Raw genomic sequence first — 18917 nt, 5'->3', positions numbered from 1 at the left:
TTTAAAACTGCTCAGAAAGTTGAGCCAGAATCGAACCATGGAAATGGTTCAATGCTCCCCTTGAAAACATACTTCGCGTAAATAACAGGAGGTGGGGGGCATTACTTGAGCTTTTCAAGGGACCAGTAGTGCGTGGCTCCGTTCTTCAGGTCTTGAACCTCGACAGCCACCACGGTGCGGGGGAACGGCCGCGGCTCGCGATCTTTCTCCGGCTCTGACGGCAGCAGCTCGGGGGGCAGCGGAGAGTACAACGTGTCCGTCAGCAGCACAAACTGGAACTGGACCTGAAGGACCAAGGACAAATCAAGGGACGAACACGATCCACAAACATAATGACAACATGCCAAAGGGTGATAGATTTAAAGTTAAGAAAATCTAACAAATCACTCTCTATACTGAGGTCCCTTCTCTTCTCAGAATCCTCTGGCGGGAAAAAAAAATGCTAAAGCATTTAAGCGAGAGTAGATATAAATAACAGACACCGAAAGATAAAAACGGTGCGACCATCTCATGTGATAGTTGATTTATCTGCAGAATCGATCATATCTCACGTAGAAGTGGACAAGATTATAAATCACACCGGTCTCATGAAGGGGAAAAAAATTAATAAATAACTGAGCGGACCGGCTTTTGATGAGCAACAAATTCAGTTTCTTCATGCCGATACGGATCAACTCTGCCCCCGGATACTTTACAAGACTGACCTGTGCATTTAGAATTGTGTCTCTTGTACTTCAGCAGGTTCATCTGAGTATTAAACAAACTGTGCGAGTTACTTTATCTTCCCACCATCATATAGATACTCAGAGGGTAATAAGACAAATATACATGATCACATTTAATAAGTCATGGAGAGTTTTTTCTTGTTGTTGTACACGACGGCCTGAAAGCATCAGCAGACAGCGCTCCCTCGTGACACCTGGACCCACATGAGACCGCCCTCGGGCCTCATGGGGGTTTTGCGTTTGAGAATGTGATGAGCAAAATATAGCATGGCGAAATTTTTGTATCACCGTGAAGAATCACTGCTGTGTGAGGGTGATTCATGTCTGTGTGGCTGCCAGTAACACTGTGTGTCCCGAAGAGAATGGAGAGAATCTAAAACCCAATAAAGGATCATATGATCTCTACCTTGAACAAAAATGAACGGGATGTACCGCGACACGGCCTCATTATGGATGCGGTGTAATGCTGCCTTTTGTATTTTAAGGATATTGAAAGCTGCGGGAGTCGAAAAAGGATAAAGCGTTGTACAGCCTGCAAAACGCATGCAGCCATTTGGTTCTCCTTGAAATAAAATGAAAATTAGCCGAGCTTCATTTTTAAAGGAACGACGTTTACGCTGCAAAACTGCAGGATCTTAACCAATAACAAAAATATCAGTGGAGAATTAGATTTCGTTGAGATGTGGAAAACCAAGTATTTAATTACCGAGGTCAAAGGTAAAGCTGTGCGCTTGGATGGTGGAGGACACATTGCAATGTTAGGAACATTAAATTAAGGAATACTGATACAGAGCAGGGATAGAAAAAACATGGGAACAAACTAATTTCATTAAAAGACATTTATATTGAGCAGAACTGAAGTAAATTTGCGTCTCAGCCTTCCACATTAGTCCCAGTTAATTTAATTAAATGAATTGCCTGAGAAACACCCTATTGACGATTCACATTACACCGTGTTTAATTCAAAATATTCAACATGTCATTTGTTTTTCTCTATATTTGTAAAAGTGAAAACCGACATTCAGGCAGATGGCCACTATGTGATGTATTATTTAAATTAAACAACATTTTGTACAATTATTTTGGAAAGGTTGTGGAAACCCACTGTATGTACATATAAATAAAGCAAAAAGATTACACAACACGAGCTATCACTGCACTCCAAAATAAGAATAGGGCAGCAGGATTTCAGGTGAAAGCTCTGATCGCCCTGTTCAGTTGGTTTGATTCAGTTCAGTTTGCATGTTTATTTAACATATTTTTCAGCTGGTCGATATCTGGTGCGATTTTTCTATTATTTGTTTTGTTTGTTTAAACTGAAAGCTGGAAAAAATGTAATGGATGAAAATTTTTTTGAAACTGATATCACTTTTATAACACTTTTCCACTGCTTCAGCAGGCCCCAACATTTTACAACGTTAACCAGTCACCCATTCACACACCAATGGCTGAAACAGAAAAAGCTCAGGAGACTCACTTTCTTCTTCAGCTCCACACTTATGGCGTTGGCCTCCTTCAGGTAGACGGCGTTCCCCCACAGCTGATCTCGGAGGGAGGTGAACTGGTGATACCGCCACTTCCTGAAGGCCCACTGAGCCAGCTCAAACTCATGCTGGGTCCACGGCACTGCGTGGCGACAAAGGCAGAGTTAGCGCAACACAAAACACACACACACACACACACACACACACACACACACACACACACACACACACACACACACACACACACACACACACACACACACACACACACACACACACACACACACACACACACACACACACACACACACACAGTGTGTATTATGCATGTAAAATCCTGGAGGTTTTTAGCCACTTAAAACCGTCACAGTCTGTCAGAGGCAGTGTTTCTGCCTTTAATCTGAGCGACGACATTCGTGCGTCCAGGTAAATAAGTTTGTTTTGGCTAAACACTGATGAGACCACGACGGATGAGAATTAATTAAAAGTCATCATTAGATATCAATTGATCATGAGGATTGTTCCACTGTGGTGGAGGGTGGATGTTTTATTTTGCACTGTGCAGAACCACACGTGTGTGCTGCAGCACATGAAGTGCTCCCGAGAAGATGTTTGCCAACAGATAATGGGCAACAACACAATAACATTTTGGGTAAAACGATACACACTGTGACATTAGTAAATGCTGTATTCATTATTATTAGTGGACATAACTATGGACTAGTTTTAATTAGTAAGGGATTATTTTTTTTTTCACATTTTAGTCCGAATGATGGTGACGTAACGTGTATAAAAATATACAATACGCACATCCAAGTAGTTTAGGCTCTGGACACAAAATGTAGAAGAAAACACAGTTCATTGATAAATACCTGTGTATTTATACAGTATATTTATAAAAGGTGCGTCCCCCAGAGCTGAAACTCTACACACCTTCCTCTTCTTCCTCCTCCTCCAGCTCTTCCTCATCCGGCGTCTCGGCGACGAGAGAGCGCGTTTCCACCTGTTTCTGAAGTTCTTGCAGCTTACTTTCGTAAACCTGAACGGCCACACAAAGAAGAGGGAGAAGAACATGGAGAGCCGTCCATCAGCTGCAACAACAGGTGGGCTCAGCAAGCATTTAGAGACTTTACTTCACAGCCTCAGATACTTACTGTGGCTCTTAACCCTTTCATTATGGGAGAAGTCCGGGACTTAAGACCTTTGATTAACAGCAATTGACTCGCAAACACAAATGACAGATACTTGGGGTGATACCCAAAGATGTGTTGTGCCCCCCCCAAAAAAAAAATCTGTCCAAACGAACTACAAGAGTCCCAAAAAAGGACGCGACACCAAAGTGGGATTGTAAATATACACGGTGAGATGTATAGATAAATGTTCATCTTCAAACATGCATTAATACATGCTAGGATGTTGTTGTTTTGTTTTTTTTTATATTCTGTATGCAATGCATAAAGGAGGAGTTCAAGCTGGAAAGGAGATAAAATATCAGACAATCTCCAAACCTAAAACAGCATAGGACCTACCGAAACAGACAACTTTTGAACTTTCGAACAAACGTAGGGGATGACAAACTTCTACTTGTTGGAACAGCCAACTTGCTCTAAAAATGTTCACGAGACAATGAAACGTCTTGTTCAGAAACTGCTGAAGTGGAGGAGGAGCAGTGCCGAGTCAACTGTAATCCAATAAGGGGCGCCATCATCATCATCATCATCATCATCATCATCATCATCATCATCCTGGCCATCAGAGCAGGACAGGCTATGGTCCCGATGACCTCATCCTCTTTGTTCAGTCTTCTGGGAAAACAATTCAGCCTTTTTATTCGTCACTGACCTCTCCCTGCTCGAGTCCAACGGGTGGGATAAGACAATAAACCAAATCCTACAAGCCGGTTTAACCGTACCTACATTTACTGATGTGGTATTTCTGTAAATCGTGTGTGGGTCTTTTTTAAAGTGTGTTTTACAACAATGTGACCAAGTTCAATGATGATCACGAGTGTAGATAAAAGCTTGAAATCATCTTGACAGTTGTAAACAGACTATGTGCATGACAGTAATTTATACATGTTGGCAAAACGTTCTCTCAAGTACGACTGCAGATACTCTATAAAAAAAAAAGACTTCAGTAAAAGTAAAACTACAGATCTATAACTGAAGTAAAGCTAAAGAAACTATAGGTCTAAATAGTTGGGAAAAAGTACTTGGGAATCTTTGTCTGGTGGGAACAGGCATAGACACAAATGCACAGCTATTATTATTATTATTATACACTATATTCAGAATAAATGCACCACCTAAAGATTCAACATGTAGAGTTGAGTCAGAAAAACTAAAATGGGTTTCTCAATAAGAAAACGGTGTTTAATGCAGTACAGCAACTCCACAGCACAGTACCGTTACCGAAGAACTCAATTTCTTCCACTAATTCTCAGGTCAATCATTACTGATGTTCTGGAGCTCCCAACATCAGCTGCTTTTTTCATTTCTATTAAACTATGAATTGTCCTCATTGAGGTTAAACCAACTAACAAACCACTTTGTCAAAGGCACGGAGTAAAGAGTTGTTGGATAAATATCATTTCAAATACAGATACCTGAAAAATCTATTAAAGTACAGTAATAAAGTATGTATGCTTCATTGATTGCCAATTTCTTTGTGAAACCAAATTTGAGGTTCATTCCATCTGTAAAGACTCTCAGAGGTTTAGAATCCCCCCAAAAAAAGAAACTCTGCAACCTTAAAAAGGGAATCCCTGGTTAAAATACAAATCTACTGTCTACTTATATTTAATAGTAAATAGTTACTGCTGTGTGATGTTTAAATGTATATGCCTACTTCTAATTACGTCAATAACTGTCAGAAAACAAAACAAAAACAACACAGATAATATAATAGCTGCATTTGGAGCACATCATTTTATTCCATTCATAATTAAAAATAAACCTCCAGCAACAGATAGATGCAGTAGATCCTTTTTTGTTTTGAAACTTGTGAACAACTCTTCCATCGGTACACATCCACATTGAGGCACTTGATGTCGTCACAACAGGAGACTCTCTGAACACAGAGCTAGTTTGAGGATATATGTGTGTTTTTAAAACAGTACTCGGTACAGTTAATCGGATGCGGTTTACTCTCCAGCTTTGCTACTTGCATGAGCACCAGCACATACGTTAAATAAGATTCTTCAAAATGTAGCGTTTATTAGGGCTGAAGACACGGAAGCTACTGCATGCAAAGATCGTCACAGACAAGAGGCAAACGGCGGCTGCATATGTTTTGGTTTTTTTTTTTGTTACAGCATAGTAAGGCAGAATATATCCCATGTCAATACGTCAAAGTATAAAACAGACAACAGTTTGATCATTCAAAGCCCGTGTTTAACGGGTTGATAGTCTCCCATAAAATGTTTGAGAAAAACAATTTCAAGGCTATCTGATGTTAAGTTATATTAATGTGTTTTTTTGTTTTTTTTTTAAAGCTGCATATGCAGGAAGGTAAAAGACAAGCAGACGTGTTACTGACACAGCGGAGTGCCAGCGAAAGCCGAGGCACAAACATCGACATGGGCAGCAGATTCCATACCAAACACTCGGATTCATCTATCCTGATTGCATGAATACCGAGGCAGCTCAGAACAAGGCAGTGCTCAAACTCTCATTTGATATGGACATTTCTCCTCAATAAACATTATGCAAACATTTTCAAGTCTTTGTGCTTCTCCCCAACATTTTTTCAGGCTGAGTCTTTGGGAACCATGGCAACACTCTGTTGGGGGGCATCCAATGGAGACGCGGCAAACTCTGTGCTTATTCAGTGAACCACAAACCTGAAACGTGACTTTTAAGGCCAAATGAAACATGACGCGTGGTTTAAACAGGAGGACAAGAGGTAACTTATGAAATGTTCTTCCCAGCGAGCTTCATCTTCAAGTATTTCAACCGAGCGTTTCTTAGATTTCATTGAAAACGTTTTTTTGTGACAGGGTTTATACAATACATATGATTTTAAGTTACTTGGTTAACATTGGAATTAGTATTTTTTTTTTTTTGTCAACTGATTACACAGTTCATTTATGAATTTAGAAAGTGCAAATTTTGTAATACAAGTGGTTGGCAGTGAGCCCAGGATTACGCAAGTTAAAGTTACACTTTAAATACTTTTTCTCCATGTTATTAAAAATGTTAGTATTTGTTAGGGGGGGGGGGTTAAGAAATTGACTTTTGTTGAAAAACCTGCACATACGCACTGAATCAAAAGAAGGAAAAAAGAAAATGGTGAATGATAAATGCATAGTAGGATTAACATGATGAGTGCATTAAAAAGGCATTTGAATGTGAGAAGACGCCGATCTGATGAGTACATCAAGTAAATCTCATTCAAACGCTGCAGTTTTGAAAGCAGATGCAGGGCAACCATGATTAATTCAACTTTTGGTGAGGTTACAACAACAAAAAAAGTAATAGTAATTTCTCTCACTTATATTGCTCGGATTGAGGGTGCAGATAAATAAATACAGTTTTCTGTTTTGCACTAAAATAACAGTCTTGATGAATAGGACACACTTCAAAAAAATACACAAGTGGCTAGAAAAGATTAATCAGTAATCAATACTAAAAGGGCAAAAAAAAAAAAAAAAAAAAAAACAAACATGAAAATGATTTTGGCAAATCAAAGCATGATTCATGAATTGTCACACATGGAAAAATGAACAGAGCAGGCGAGGGGAGTCTTCTGAAAAAAAAAAAAAGCCTCCTTTCATCATCTCTTGGCTTCAAATCCTTCTGACAGCTCTCCCAGTGTGCATGATGGCAGTACACAATGCAACAAAAACTCATAAAAATGGCATGTAGTATGATATATGATCAAATGTCTTTCTCTATATACGATACATAAAATACTTGGATCAACCAGTAACACAATGATCAAGTGCAAAGTCTGAGTTGTGATCTGTAATGCATTTGCCTCGTTAAAACTGTATGACACGAGTTCCCCACTCCCGAGTTAGACCGTCGTCTCTCTGCTGGCTTTTAGATTGGGAGCAGACAGTTGCCTGCGCATTCGCGGGGGCGCCTGGAAGTTCATTTGATGATTGGGATGGTCGGAGTGATGGTACTGCTGGTAACCCCCGAAGCCGTTGTCTGCATACATCATGCCATTGTAGTGGCAATGCTGCTGCTGCTGCTGCTGCTGATAGTAGTGGTGGTGAGACTGGGGGTGTGCCGGCTGGCTCGGCGGGTGGCGAGGCTGGTAGAAAGCCTGTGTGTGCCTCCGGTTCTCAGACTGCTGCAGCGACTCCATGGAGCCGGAGGGCCGCTGGCGGTGATTAAAAGAGTTGCTGCGGCCTCGCTCGTGGGGCTGCTGGTGTGGGTTGTTCCTGTAGTTGTGTCTGTGGCCCTGGCTCTGACCCTGCTCAAAGTCCTTGCTTCTCCGCTGAACCACGGGACTCGGTAGCGGAGGGCTGATTTGGATAACTGAAGCGGCCATCTTGTCTGCAGCCGGGAGTTCTTCTCCTGCCGGGCTCTCTCCCTCTTCTTCCTCCACAGCTTCTTTGGGCACTTTTAGCTCTACGACCTGCTCATCGGTGATGATGATATGAGTGCCGGGGCTCCACGAGTTGCGGTGCTTGGGGTTACTTTTAAAGGGGAAGCGTAGCTTGCGGTCTTCGGGGGGGATAAAGCGATGTGGCCCGGTGTGCCTGCGCAGCTGCTTGGAGATCTCCTGCTGCTGGAGGCTCTTGAGGCGGAGCTGCTCTTGACGCATCCAGCGCATCTGGGCTCGCTTCAAGATGGAGTCGTCTCCTGCACTCTGGCCCATTTGCGAATCCACATCCTCTACATCAGGCCTCTCGGGCACAGGAGGCTTTCCTTCATGGGAGCTCGGGGTTCTGACCTCGCAAGTTGGGGCACCGTCGCTGGGAGGCTTTTCTTGACCCTCTGGGGTGATGAGCGGAAGGACCTTCTCCATCTTGACCATCTTGTTCCTGAGAGCGCGGATCTCCTCGTCCTTCATGTTGTTCTGTTTCTTCACCTCGTGGAGGATGTCTTCCAGCTTATCGATGTGCACCTTCAGCTCGTCCATGACGGCCCCGCCCGGCCGAGTCCCGTTGGCAATAACGTCTTCGATGCGCTCGTCACCGACTCCCACGGTGTCCCAGACGTCACGGGCCACGGCCCTCCACGAGTCCCGCTCATTGGGGTCCTTCTTGCTGTAGCTGGCACACAGCTCCTTCATCTTCACGATAGCCAAAGCCTCGATTTCCTGCCGCGTGTGGCGGAAGTCGTTGAGCGCCACTTCGTAGCAGATTTCCTTCACGGCCTGGATCTTCAGGTCAGAGATGGTCACCCACTTGGAGTCCTTGGTGATGCGGCGGCGCTGAGGGATCTGGTACATCTTAACTGGCTCGCGTCTCTTCCCACTGCTGGGTAATCCACACTTTCTCACTATGGTTTGCAGCTTGCTGGGAGGTAGCTTTTCCCTCAGGGAAGTGATCAGTCTCCAGCTCTCTTCACAAGACCTCTTATCTGAGTCATCCCCACTATCAGAGTCTCCATCCTTGAGAAAACAACACAGGACACAAACCAAACGGTTCCCAAAAAAGGAGAAATTACAATGGGAAAACAGGTGGAAGATGATAAAAAGATAAGAATGACTTAAAAAAAAAAAAAGGAATGAATAAAAGATGTAAATATGCAACACGGGAACTTCAACCACAAGTAGAGTTAAATAGAAATCTGAGTTCAGAATCTCTAGATTTACACCGTTAAATAAAAGATAACTGCACCATGAAAATATCCAAATAGTTCACATACATCATCACATCATTATACAAGATGTATGGCAACATGCAGTATTTACAGAAGTACTGACAAAACCAAGATAGAGAACCAAATAAATCAAGAAAGAGTGGCTTTCATTGACTTTTTTTTTTCTAGTGTTAATGGTGCAACAAATGTAAACCTACAGTTTCTCAGACAGAGAAGTAGAACTAACATGTTTAGCAATACTGTTCCCAATGTTGCATATTGTTATTAAAAGTAAAGATAAAGCATGTCTATCATGATTAGAAAAGAAATATCAATAGATGATAGTTGCTGATTGGGGCCCTTTTGTTTTTTTCTAGGATTGGTTATTTTTCCTCTTCTGCATTGGAAATTTGGTGATTTGAGAGCTGGATCCCAAACATGCGACAACGGCATGCATGTAAGGCGAGTTTTGGAGCTTTCCCCCTTTAGTCCAGAAGGTTTGAGTGGCTTTAGTATTAAGCGGTGAGTTAAGAGGACAGTACTGTTGCAGTTGAAAGCCAGTAGAGAGAGAAGGCAGAAGTGAGGGTCGGTTAATCCAATACAAGAAAGTTGTTAGTCGAAGGGAAAAAAAAATAAAATGCAGTTTCTCATTTTTTGTAGACAACGTACATTACAGATCACAACCAGGAGGTACGGATATTCGGTGTTGTGTGTGTGATCGATCTACGGCTGGATCCAATATGTTTCTGGGAGTCTGGAGCCCTATGGGTTATCGTGGTTGTTGGTGGTTAGTGGTTAATGGTTGAGCGAGGTAATGTGGTTCACGTGATGATCACAGATGACAAGGTAATGCTCGGTGTGCCACAGGTGCCAGGAATGCTCAGGTGATGTTGCAAAGAGTCATGGAACCAACAAGTCAGAATGTGAACTTTGAGATTTTGTATTTTTGTTTTTTGTTTTTTGTTATCACAATGCATTGTACAAGTCAGCAACTGCATTGAAGAGATGAAACTCAAGAAAACAGAGCAAGAAACTAGAGAAGAAATCTAATCCAAGCAAATCAAGAGCCACTTCAGAGTTGACCAGCTCAACAGCAAAAAACACCGCAACGGAATCCAAAACCCAACCCGAATGAGTAAAGAAAACATGCTATTAACATGAACCATGCAAACGCAGCATCACTTTGAGAGAGTGAAGATATTCTTTTCAATACCGGCTCAATTCAGTTTACTTTGTAAACAATTTCCATCTTTCAGTCCAATCAAGTTTGTCTGCGAGTTGCTGTTTTGCAAGATTCACATCGACTATTGAAGACACGAGGAAAGGGGGGGGGGGGAAACTAGAAAGGGGAAAAGCTATATGTTCTAATTCTGGCTCAATCATGTAGCCACAGGAAAAGTCGGTGAAACTCGGAAAGGAGGCAAGTAAAAGCTCATCTGTCTCAAACCAGGAAAAAAAAACAACCATGCAAAAAGAGCAGACATGCGCCAGGAGAAAAAGTCTCACACACACACACAAACACACAAATCTTAAAAGTGTCAGAGCTCTGAGTGAGAATTAGTACATGTCAGATTTAAACTGTGCAACGAGCATCCAAAACACAAGCTTTCCAATTGTAACTGGCCACTGAAAACCATGCTTTAACTTTGAAATCCACTTACATTTCCCTCAAAATCACACACACAAAACTCAAGAATCTGCTTTAAATTACAATATAAAGAAGGAAAAATGAAACTATAACTCAACACCTAATAGCACCCACTCTGCACTTACAAAACTACAAGACTTCTCAAAAAAAACAGTCTGAAATATTTACATTCACAAAGTGGGCTCAGAAAAAAATAATCCAAGCGGAGTTCAACTCACCAGTCGCTGCTGCTCCAGGAGCTGATCCGCTTCCTCCTTCTCCTTCTTGTACAAAATTTCCATCTCGGTGAGCCTGCGCAAGTGAGCAAGACACATTTGTAAACACAACGAGCGATCCGTACCTCAAGCCGCGCAACCTGGCCGAGCGTCAATAGCGTGAATGAGACGGGATGCGCCACGTCACCTTTTCTCCATTTCCTGCTTCATGTCGATGCCCTGTTTCTCCAGGAGCTCTCGCTGAGCAAACGTCCAATCCACCGGCTCCACGGGGGTCTCGGCAGACGGCGTCTTTTCCCTTTCAGCCCTGGCCTGCTCCGGGTGGTTAAACCGGAACACATGGTTCTTTCCCATGATGATGCGGTTGCCTGACAGGAGGGAGTGCAATATGGGCGCAAAATGAGAAATCAGCAAAGTCCAGAGAACTGTGAACTCCAACGGCTCCCGCTCATGCTAAATTACACAGAAAGTTCAATTATCTATTCTCAGAACATTAAAAAAAAAAAAAAAAAATCAACATATCATTTCAAAGTATGCAGTCATATAGATTATTCAAAGCTTATTGACAACGTTGCCGATAAATCAAGTGACGTACCTGAACGAAGTTGGATTGAGTCGTCAACACGCTTGCCGTTGACATAGGTTTCTGATCCCTCGCATGGCACCAGCATCACAATAACTTCATCCAAAAACAAAAACACAACCAGCAGTCAGTCATTATGTACATTTAAATAAATCCTATTGACAAATGTCTGTTGCCCTTGTGGACATTCAGGTTTTAGTGTTTCCACCTGGGAGTCAATTTGAGTTCATATGTATGCGTCAATTTCATCCATTAAATATGCTCTTGCATTTGAAGCTTAAAAGGCATCTGAGTATAAATAAGATTAAAATATGCATCTCGCCATTCAAATTTATCCAGACATTCTCCACAGCAGGACACTATAAGTCAACACAAGCAAGGAAGCACGTGATGTTTTGTCTCACCGTCTCCGTTGGCATTCCTTTCACTGCGGAAGATGCAGTGCTCTTCCTTGATATGAGCACCACTTAAAACAATGTCCTGTCTTCTCTCAGCGTCCGCCTGACCCACCCTGGAACAAATCACAGAGAGCCATTTTGAGAGCCTCTCCCAACGTACAGTCGGCCATTTCAGTGAAAAGACGAGTGCGGAAGAAGTTAAACGAGGCCCATATTTCCCTCACAAAGTAGAGCGACAAACTCTGAGCAGTGATCCCGTCCCCTTTGGGTGAAAAATGTAACATAATACTCCACAGGAGAAGTCAAGAGGACCAGAAGGACAAAGACATCAGGATGGTAACTTTAGATGGTCACCATGTTGTGATCACTAAAGAGTATTTACACTCCTTGACTCTGAAAGTGTCTCTTGCTTAACATTTGGTTGCAATGCAGTATTTTTTTTTTTTTTTACCACCTCTTCCTCTGCAGCATTTCAGTGAGTCATCATTCAGGTAGTGGTTACCTTGTAATCCCGTCTTTGATGTAGTAGAGCAGACACTCTGACATGAGAGGGTCTTCATTCAGGTTGACCAAGTGAGGGGTCTGCACAGGAACAAATGGTAACAGTTTACAACGAGGTTTGCACTTTTTTTTCGAGCGGACATCATTTTCATACTTTTTTTTTTTCCACGCTGACGTTTTTCTGTAAATGTGATGCATAAATAATCACGTTCACACAGTCCTACACCAAGTCTGATACGTCACAGAGCTACGACAAGCCAACCTAGCAGCTACGCCTCCAAATCACCAACCTTTTTTGGGGAAAACACCCCATTAAAGTCTGTATAGAGATCGCAAGGCTTCTCAATGAAATGCTAACCCATGGAGCGTTGCCCAGCGAAGGGGAGAAAGAAAGAAAAAAAATTTATTCAAATGAGGGACGAACAGATGTGAACAAAAGGAGGAGAGAAGACAAGTTGGAAGGTTTAAAATGTACTTTAAAGAGGATCGGTTTCAGACGGCGAGATTTCCTGAAACCAAACACTAATGTAGTGACAGCTGGTACTGAACAGCAGCCCTTGTCAGTGATTAAAAGCTAACAAACTCTTCTCTCCGTCTCAGTTGTGACTTTACTGGCAAAAACCAATAGACATGCTGGTATGCGCTGATGTTGCTGCTTCCGATTGCTGCAGAGGTTCGGGGGAGTAATTTAAGAAGCCTGGTAGAGAGCACAAAAGACATCTACGCAGCGAAAGGAAAGGTTTTAAATCTCAATACAAAGTCAGCTGTGTAATTTGAACACGACTCCAGCATCGCGAAGCTGATCACATCAGTTAAGAGTGTCAGTTGAACACAGATAGCAAGGACTAGTTAAAAGCAGCAAACAGACAAAAAGGGAATTCAGAATATAGCCATGGAACAGAAATGTACATATTGTTGACAATAAATCACTGCTAAACTTGATGAAGCTGTCGGTTTGAGGGATTCTTCAACTACAGGAGAGGGGCCTTGTCTGCTTATACAAATACAAACAAACCTTGTTGGAAGAAAAAGAATCAAAGTGCTCTTCAAATGGCCGGTCGTGGCTAAGCTGAACAACGTGAAAGAAACAAAATGACAGAAGAGTGGGAAGATAAACAGAATGATGGCGTGAACAAAGGCAAAGCGGTGTCAGAACAGGGAGGTTCCCCCGTGGAGAAAAAAAAAAAAAAAAGATTACATGGAAAGTTGAAGCGAGGAAGTGACAAAGGAAGGGTGTGAGGCGCTGTCACCAAAGGGGGAAATCTGACACAGCGCTTTGCTATCGGTATCCGTGCTTGTGTCTCGTTCACACGGCCCTTAACGTTCACACGGCCCTTAAAAGAAACCAAATTATTGTGGTAGTCTGACTAATGTGACTGAAGGTATGAATGTATAGGGCGCGGTGGGACTGGAATGGGATGGGATGTAAAGCCTCGCGGCAAATCCTGACCCAGAAAGTTAAACGGCACGTGAGAAGGTAAACTGGCTTAAAACAGAGGAAGCCACCTGATTTTCAACTGGAAGCGTCGTCTATTAGAGTCGAGTTTGCTACCTTTCAGCGATAGTTCAATTACACTTCGGTGCGCGTTTATTAGAACAAAGACGGAACGGTCCCGTTAAATGGTTAAGATGAGATGCAACCTACAACTAAACAGAGCGCGGAATACCAACTGTACTCCGTCACGTCGGACTTACCTTTTTAGGAGAGAACACACCCAGAGTGCCTCCGTCTTCACGGATTGCCACGCCCATCTCTGCAAGCAGAGCCTCCCTGATAGAAGGGAAATCATGACATCAGGAAAAGCAATTTATATCGAATACATTCATCAACACAAACATTTTACATGCCGCGGAGACAATTTATTGCCACAATAATTTGTTTATTTGAATCACAGATCTGTTCCCAGCTAAGCGGAGGAGGATGAGCGTTGATGGTGTGCAAGAGTAGAATATCCAATTTGTGAAGTGACAAGCAGATTGGCACCAGAGAGACTCAGTGGACAGACGTGGCTGATGTCTGTTGTCACAGATGAGTGGGTGAAGAGGGGAGGAAGGGCATGTTTGTGCAGCAGAGTGTGACGACAAAGAAGGGAAGTGAAAAGGACAGAATTGGTGCAGAAGAAATGAGACAGAGAGGTGAAGAAAGTGAGTCAGACATCAAAAAGGAATGAAAAAAAAAAAGAGAGATGGAGCGGCGAGAGGTTGTGCGGCGGTGGAGGTATAGTAATAAGGAGCTCTTAAGATGTGTTGTGGTGGAAACCAAATGTTAGCTTGTTTTGAAATGGAAAGGAGTGAGAAAACATGAATGTCAAAAAAAAAAAAAAAGAGGGCGACACACACACACGTAATAAACAAGAACTACCGAAACACATTTTCTCACACAATTCCCCTCCTGTGAGATTTTGATAGTGTTGCATTGAGGTGTAACGCATGAAAAGATTCCCCAAAGGATTGGGTGAGAAATGAAAGCCGGGGATGAAAGGTCCTTTGTCGGACACGTCCGCACAGCTGGTCAGTCACAGCTTGAAGTGGGTGTGAATGTCGCGACTGTTGAAAAGGCTCTGGAAAGTTTACTGATAATGGACAGCAGAGGCGTCGGGAAGATGCCGGGAGAGTTTTACGCCGCAATCAGACCGTCGTGACGTGCATTTTTACATGGACCATCATTTTCCGATTAAGTCTGGCGGGATCTAATGAGGAAGGGCTTGGATGCACACGTCTCCCCTCCGGGCTGATGCGGATGGGAATAAACAGACACTGCCTGCAGATACTGACCTCTCCATGCGGATTGCCTCCGTCTTCCGTAGTTTTTCTTCCCAGGTTTCATTGAGTTCGGCAATAATCTTCTCTGATTCCTTGAAAACAGAAGGCAAAGTGTAAGGGGGGGGGGGGGAGCATTGCATTGGGTAAGCTTTAAACTGAAAACTTCTGGTCAAATGACCTAGCAACAGGTGGATTCAGCTGGGCTTGCCAAACTGGTGGATATTGATTAATTCAGACACAAACGTTGGTCTAAATGTTTAACAAAGTAGAATATCGTGATTTTGGTTCAACATTCAACTGCGTGAGGTAACTATGACCGTCATATGTTTGCTCATCTTCACCAAAAATAGACTGAAACGTCTATAGAATAGAAATTGAGGCGCCTCGCGAGTCGAGCTAAAAGCCAATAAAAAATGAGTCTATTTCGGGCCGATGGCCTCCGTGTTTGCGTTGGTGCTTGACGTCACTGGATGACAGACAGGACTGGGCAGCATGGTTGCCATGGAAACTGCGGCTCCTCATGGCTGGTTTGTTTCAGAGCTGTATGCTACCTTATCAACAGCATGAGCCCGGCTGCTCTGAGTGGGAGAGACTGAAAGCTCGGAGGCCACACGAGGACTGACACGTCACGCGGCCTTTCATTAATGAAACTTATGTGGGCAGAAATTAAACTACGGCCATTATAACATTAAATCCAACATTTATTGTAAAAAATGTTAACCTGCAAAACCCCCAATATAGCTTTTATTTAAAGCTGCTTTGAATCCCTAACTTTGAATGTCCAACATTTTAAAAAATGCCAAATACTTACATTGTTCCAGTGCATTTTTTTATGAAACTTTATTGGAAATTGAAGCTTGCTAAATTAATTCTTTATTACCCATTTATTTATTCATAATTTTTTCTTTTTGTGGGGATTTCTTTGTGTTTTGCACAGTGAGATGACAGCAAAGGGCAGAACAAGAATATTTTAATTGTCGAAGGAGGAAACAATTGTTGTGAAGGTGCTCTGTGCCACAATAATTAATTGAAACTAAATGAAATAACCAAATCTTAATTAAATCCTAAATGGAAGCACAGGTTTTGATGAGAAAGAAACGTGTTGCACACCATCTACTTTACCTTGAGTCTTTCGATGGCCTCCTCTCCTCCAGGGGTGGACATGATGCGTTCCTGAATACTGGTGACTGACTGCAGGCCCCCCTGGCTGCACAGTGAGCCAGAGGACGGAGATGCTGTCAGGGAACCAATAGGGGCTGTGGAGAAATGGCCAGGGCGTTGGTTCTCTGAGGCTATCAAGTATCTATTCTTATTGTTGTGAATGTCTTTGAGGTCTGAGCCAACAGCAAGGCAGGGAGAGAGAGAGAGAGAGAGAGAAAGAAAGAAAACACAGACAAGGGATGGGGAAGGCCCAGGATAGGACAGAAGGGTATAAACCACACAAAATGTACAAACCAAAAACCAAACGGAGAATAATAAAGAAGAGGAAGATGGGGAAGAGAAAGGACAAAGAGGGGGGGGAGAGACCAATGTAAGACACACATTGTACATCAAAGGGTTCAGACAAACACTCGGCATGATGGTCAGCAGTTTACACACCGGTAGTTTATACAGTCCTGTAACTTCACCTCCGTAACCTCCAGGAGGAATATATTTCAGCTTGCGTGCTATTAAACAGTTACCAGAGGACTTTTCATATGCGGGTGAAAATCCCCGTGCAGAGCAATTAACTCTCGACGTTTAATTTCGAGAGCGTACAAATTCAATTCAATTTAATTCAAATTCTTGAACTGTGATGTGAACACGCTGCGTGGAAACTGCTGCCAATGTATCAGATACGGGACGGGACGGAGCTGGAGGGGGGGGGGGGGGGGGAGTCCAGCAGGAGGACAGATGAGAATCATGGACACGTGCTGCCAAAGTTCAGCCCGCAGTTCAAAAGACCGTTTCACTGCATACACACACACACACACACACACACGCCAACATGCACTCACACGACTGTGATAACGGAGCCGGAGCGACCTCATTCAAAAGGTCAAGTTTCTCATGTCAACATAATGACCTCAAAACATCTCAAAGACAACAGTCTGTGATCTCCAGGAACCAAACTACAACAAAGTCGGAGCTAAAGAAGGGGCCAAATGATTTAAGTTTGTAAAGTTTAAGTGGCATTAAAATGGTAGGTGCAGACAGGTTTCGCTCATGATGCCAAACAGAGACTCGTCTGTCTTTAAAGCTTCATCTGAGCACACTTCTAATTCAATCTATGAAACTTACAACACTTTGGAGACACAGATATGAACTAAACTTGTGTTTGAGAAGCAAACATGGATGATATAAATCTAGAAGGTACAGGCTTGGCATAGTGGAAATTAAACTGGGATTGCCAGTGTTATAGATTTATTAGAAAGTGTAAGTCAATAAAACTTTTCTTTTTAATATTTCAAGCGTTCACTTGACTTAAAGTAAAGCAGGTTTTTGGTCTCCCTTTAGAGTATCATTGCATTCATATTTACATACTTTAAAGCACTTCTAACTCCAATTACACACGTGGCTTCTAATTGTTTAGATTATGATAAGAGTAGAATCTTTACAATCCCAAAACTAGTCACTAGCTTTCCGTTGAGTTAATCGGAGGGTCTAACCATTCTATTGACGCGATTAGTGAGGTCTTCAACTTTTCTTGGAAAAAACAAACAAAGAAACAAACAAAAAACACTACAATTAGACGTTTTCCTTTGGTAGAGTTGCTGAGTTAGTTACAAACCATCAATTTTAATTGTATTAAACCAAATAAGTGAAAGAAAGGATGTGTTAGGGATGCTTGGGGATCAATCCAAGTAGAAGGAAAACTATCAAACTAGCTATTCATCACACAAAGCACACACAATTAGTCAACTTGGTATCCATACACCTCTGGGACGACTATTGGGGAAATTAAAAAAAGTATGTAGATATGCACCTTTGTGTCTGTAGATCTGAGCCTCACTTTGAGAGCTCATAAGTGGCATTTTAAAAGTTTGAGCACCGTCAGCTGCTGCGGATGATTAGTGAAAGAAAACAAAATGAAAGGGCAGGAAAGCAGCACTGGTGAGGGAAATAAAAAGCTTGAGAAAGGTGAGTCATGGTTATAAAATGATGCATTTGCACTGGGGGTGTGGAAGACTGACATGCTACTCTAAATACTAGGTGTTTAATGGGGTGGCTCTATTCTTCAAAGTAATAAGTACGGGGGGGGGGGTCTGTGTTTACAGATGCCGTCTCATCCCCATCACTCTGGAAATAACCAAAAAGAAAGAAAGACAAGTGCCAAGCATGCTTTTCTCATGGCATGCTAAATCTAGCCAGACCAGCAGAGCTCCAGCAGCATCACGAGTCTCCTTCTACCAAGCTTTTGCTCATTTCGTTTCGCAGTTACATGCAAAGCTGGCAGCAGATTAACTATACAGGGCAATGGGGGGGGTCATAAGCAAAGTTATCTATCATAGTCAGGGCAATTAGTGATATGCAATGTAGCACTATCACACATATACACACATTTGATTCCACTTCCAGGGCAATCATCCACCATAGGATCAACTGAGGGGAAGCGGGAAAAGATGAGAAGGGTCAGAAGTCAGAACCGGTAGAAATGGCAGGAAAAGGTTACAGAATTGTGTTTTTAGAGAGCTGGGCGACAACAGGGATGACCAGAAATGTTATGGAATGACTTGGTTACATGGTTTTACATCCAGCTTGACCTAATTGAGGCAGGTAACTAATCCCTTCAGTGATTCTGACTTATTAATGGCTATAGTATGACTAATTGACAAGGCTTTAGGCCATTACTTCTGTGTACA

General features: G+C 42.5%; 1 protein-coding gene across 12 annotated transcripts in view; it reads right to left on the bottom strand.

Moving 5' to 3' along the window:
• kif1b (kinesin family member 1B) overlaps window positions 1–18917 on the bottom strand; it is a 60460-nt gene that overhangs the window by 16864 nt on the left and 24679 nt on the right. For 3 of the 12 annotated variants that reach the window (XM_080497245.1, XM_080497246.1, XM_080497249.1), the window contains exons 14-26: window positions 18616–18657; window positions 16198–16409; window positions 15088–15167; window positions 14008–14083; window positions 12314–12393; window positions 11818–11924; window positions 11426–11509; window positions 11018–11198; window positions 10834–10906; window positions 3143–3248; window positions 3020–3037; window positions 2203–2351; window positions 106–284 (exon numbers count right to left, since the gene is read on the bottom strand). In XM_080497245.1, coding sequence (XP_080353371.1) covers window positions 106–284; window positions 2203–2351; window positions 3020–3037; window positions 3143–3248; window positions 10834–10906; window positions 11018–11198; window positions 11426–11509; window positions 11818–11924; window positions 12314–12393; window positions 14008–14083; window positions 15088–15167; window positions 16198–16409; window positions 18616–18657 — 1387 coding nt within the window. Of the gene's footprint in view, window positions 1–105; window positions 285–2202; window positions 2352–3019; window positions 3038–3142; window positions 3249–5108; window positions 8777–10833; window positions 10907–11017; window positions 11199–11425; window positions 11510–11817; window positions 11925–12313; window positions 12394–14007; window positions 14084–15087; window positions 15168–16197; window positions 16410–18615; window positions 18658–18917 lie in introns of those variants that run through there. The other 9 variants (XM_080497251.1, XM_080497252.1, XM_080497253.1 and 6 more) reach the window with 5 other exon arrangements.

The sequence above is a fragment of the Blennius ocellaris genome, assembly GCF_963422515.1.
Source record: "Blennius ocellaris genome assembly, chromosome: 5".
NCBI classification, from domain to species: domain Eukaryota; kingdom Metazoa; phylum Chordata; class Actinopteri; order Blenniiformes; family Blenniidae; genus Blennius; species Blennius ocellaris.
Note: the sequence above shows the minus strand (reverse complement) of the source record. Positions and strands in the feature narration are given on the sequence as shown.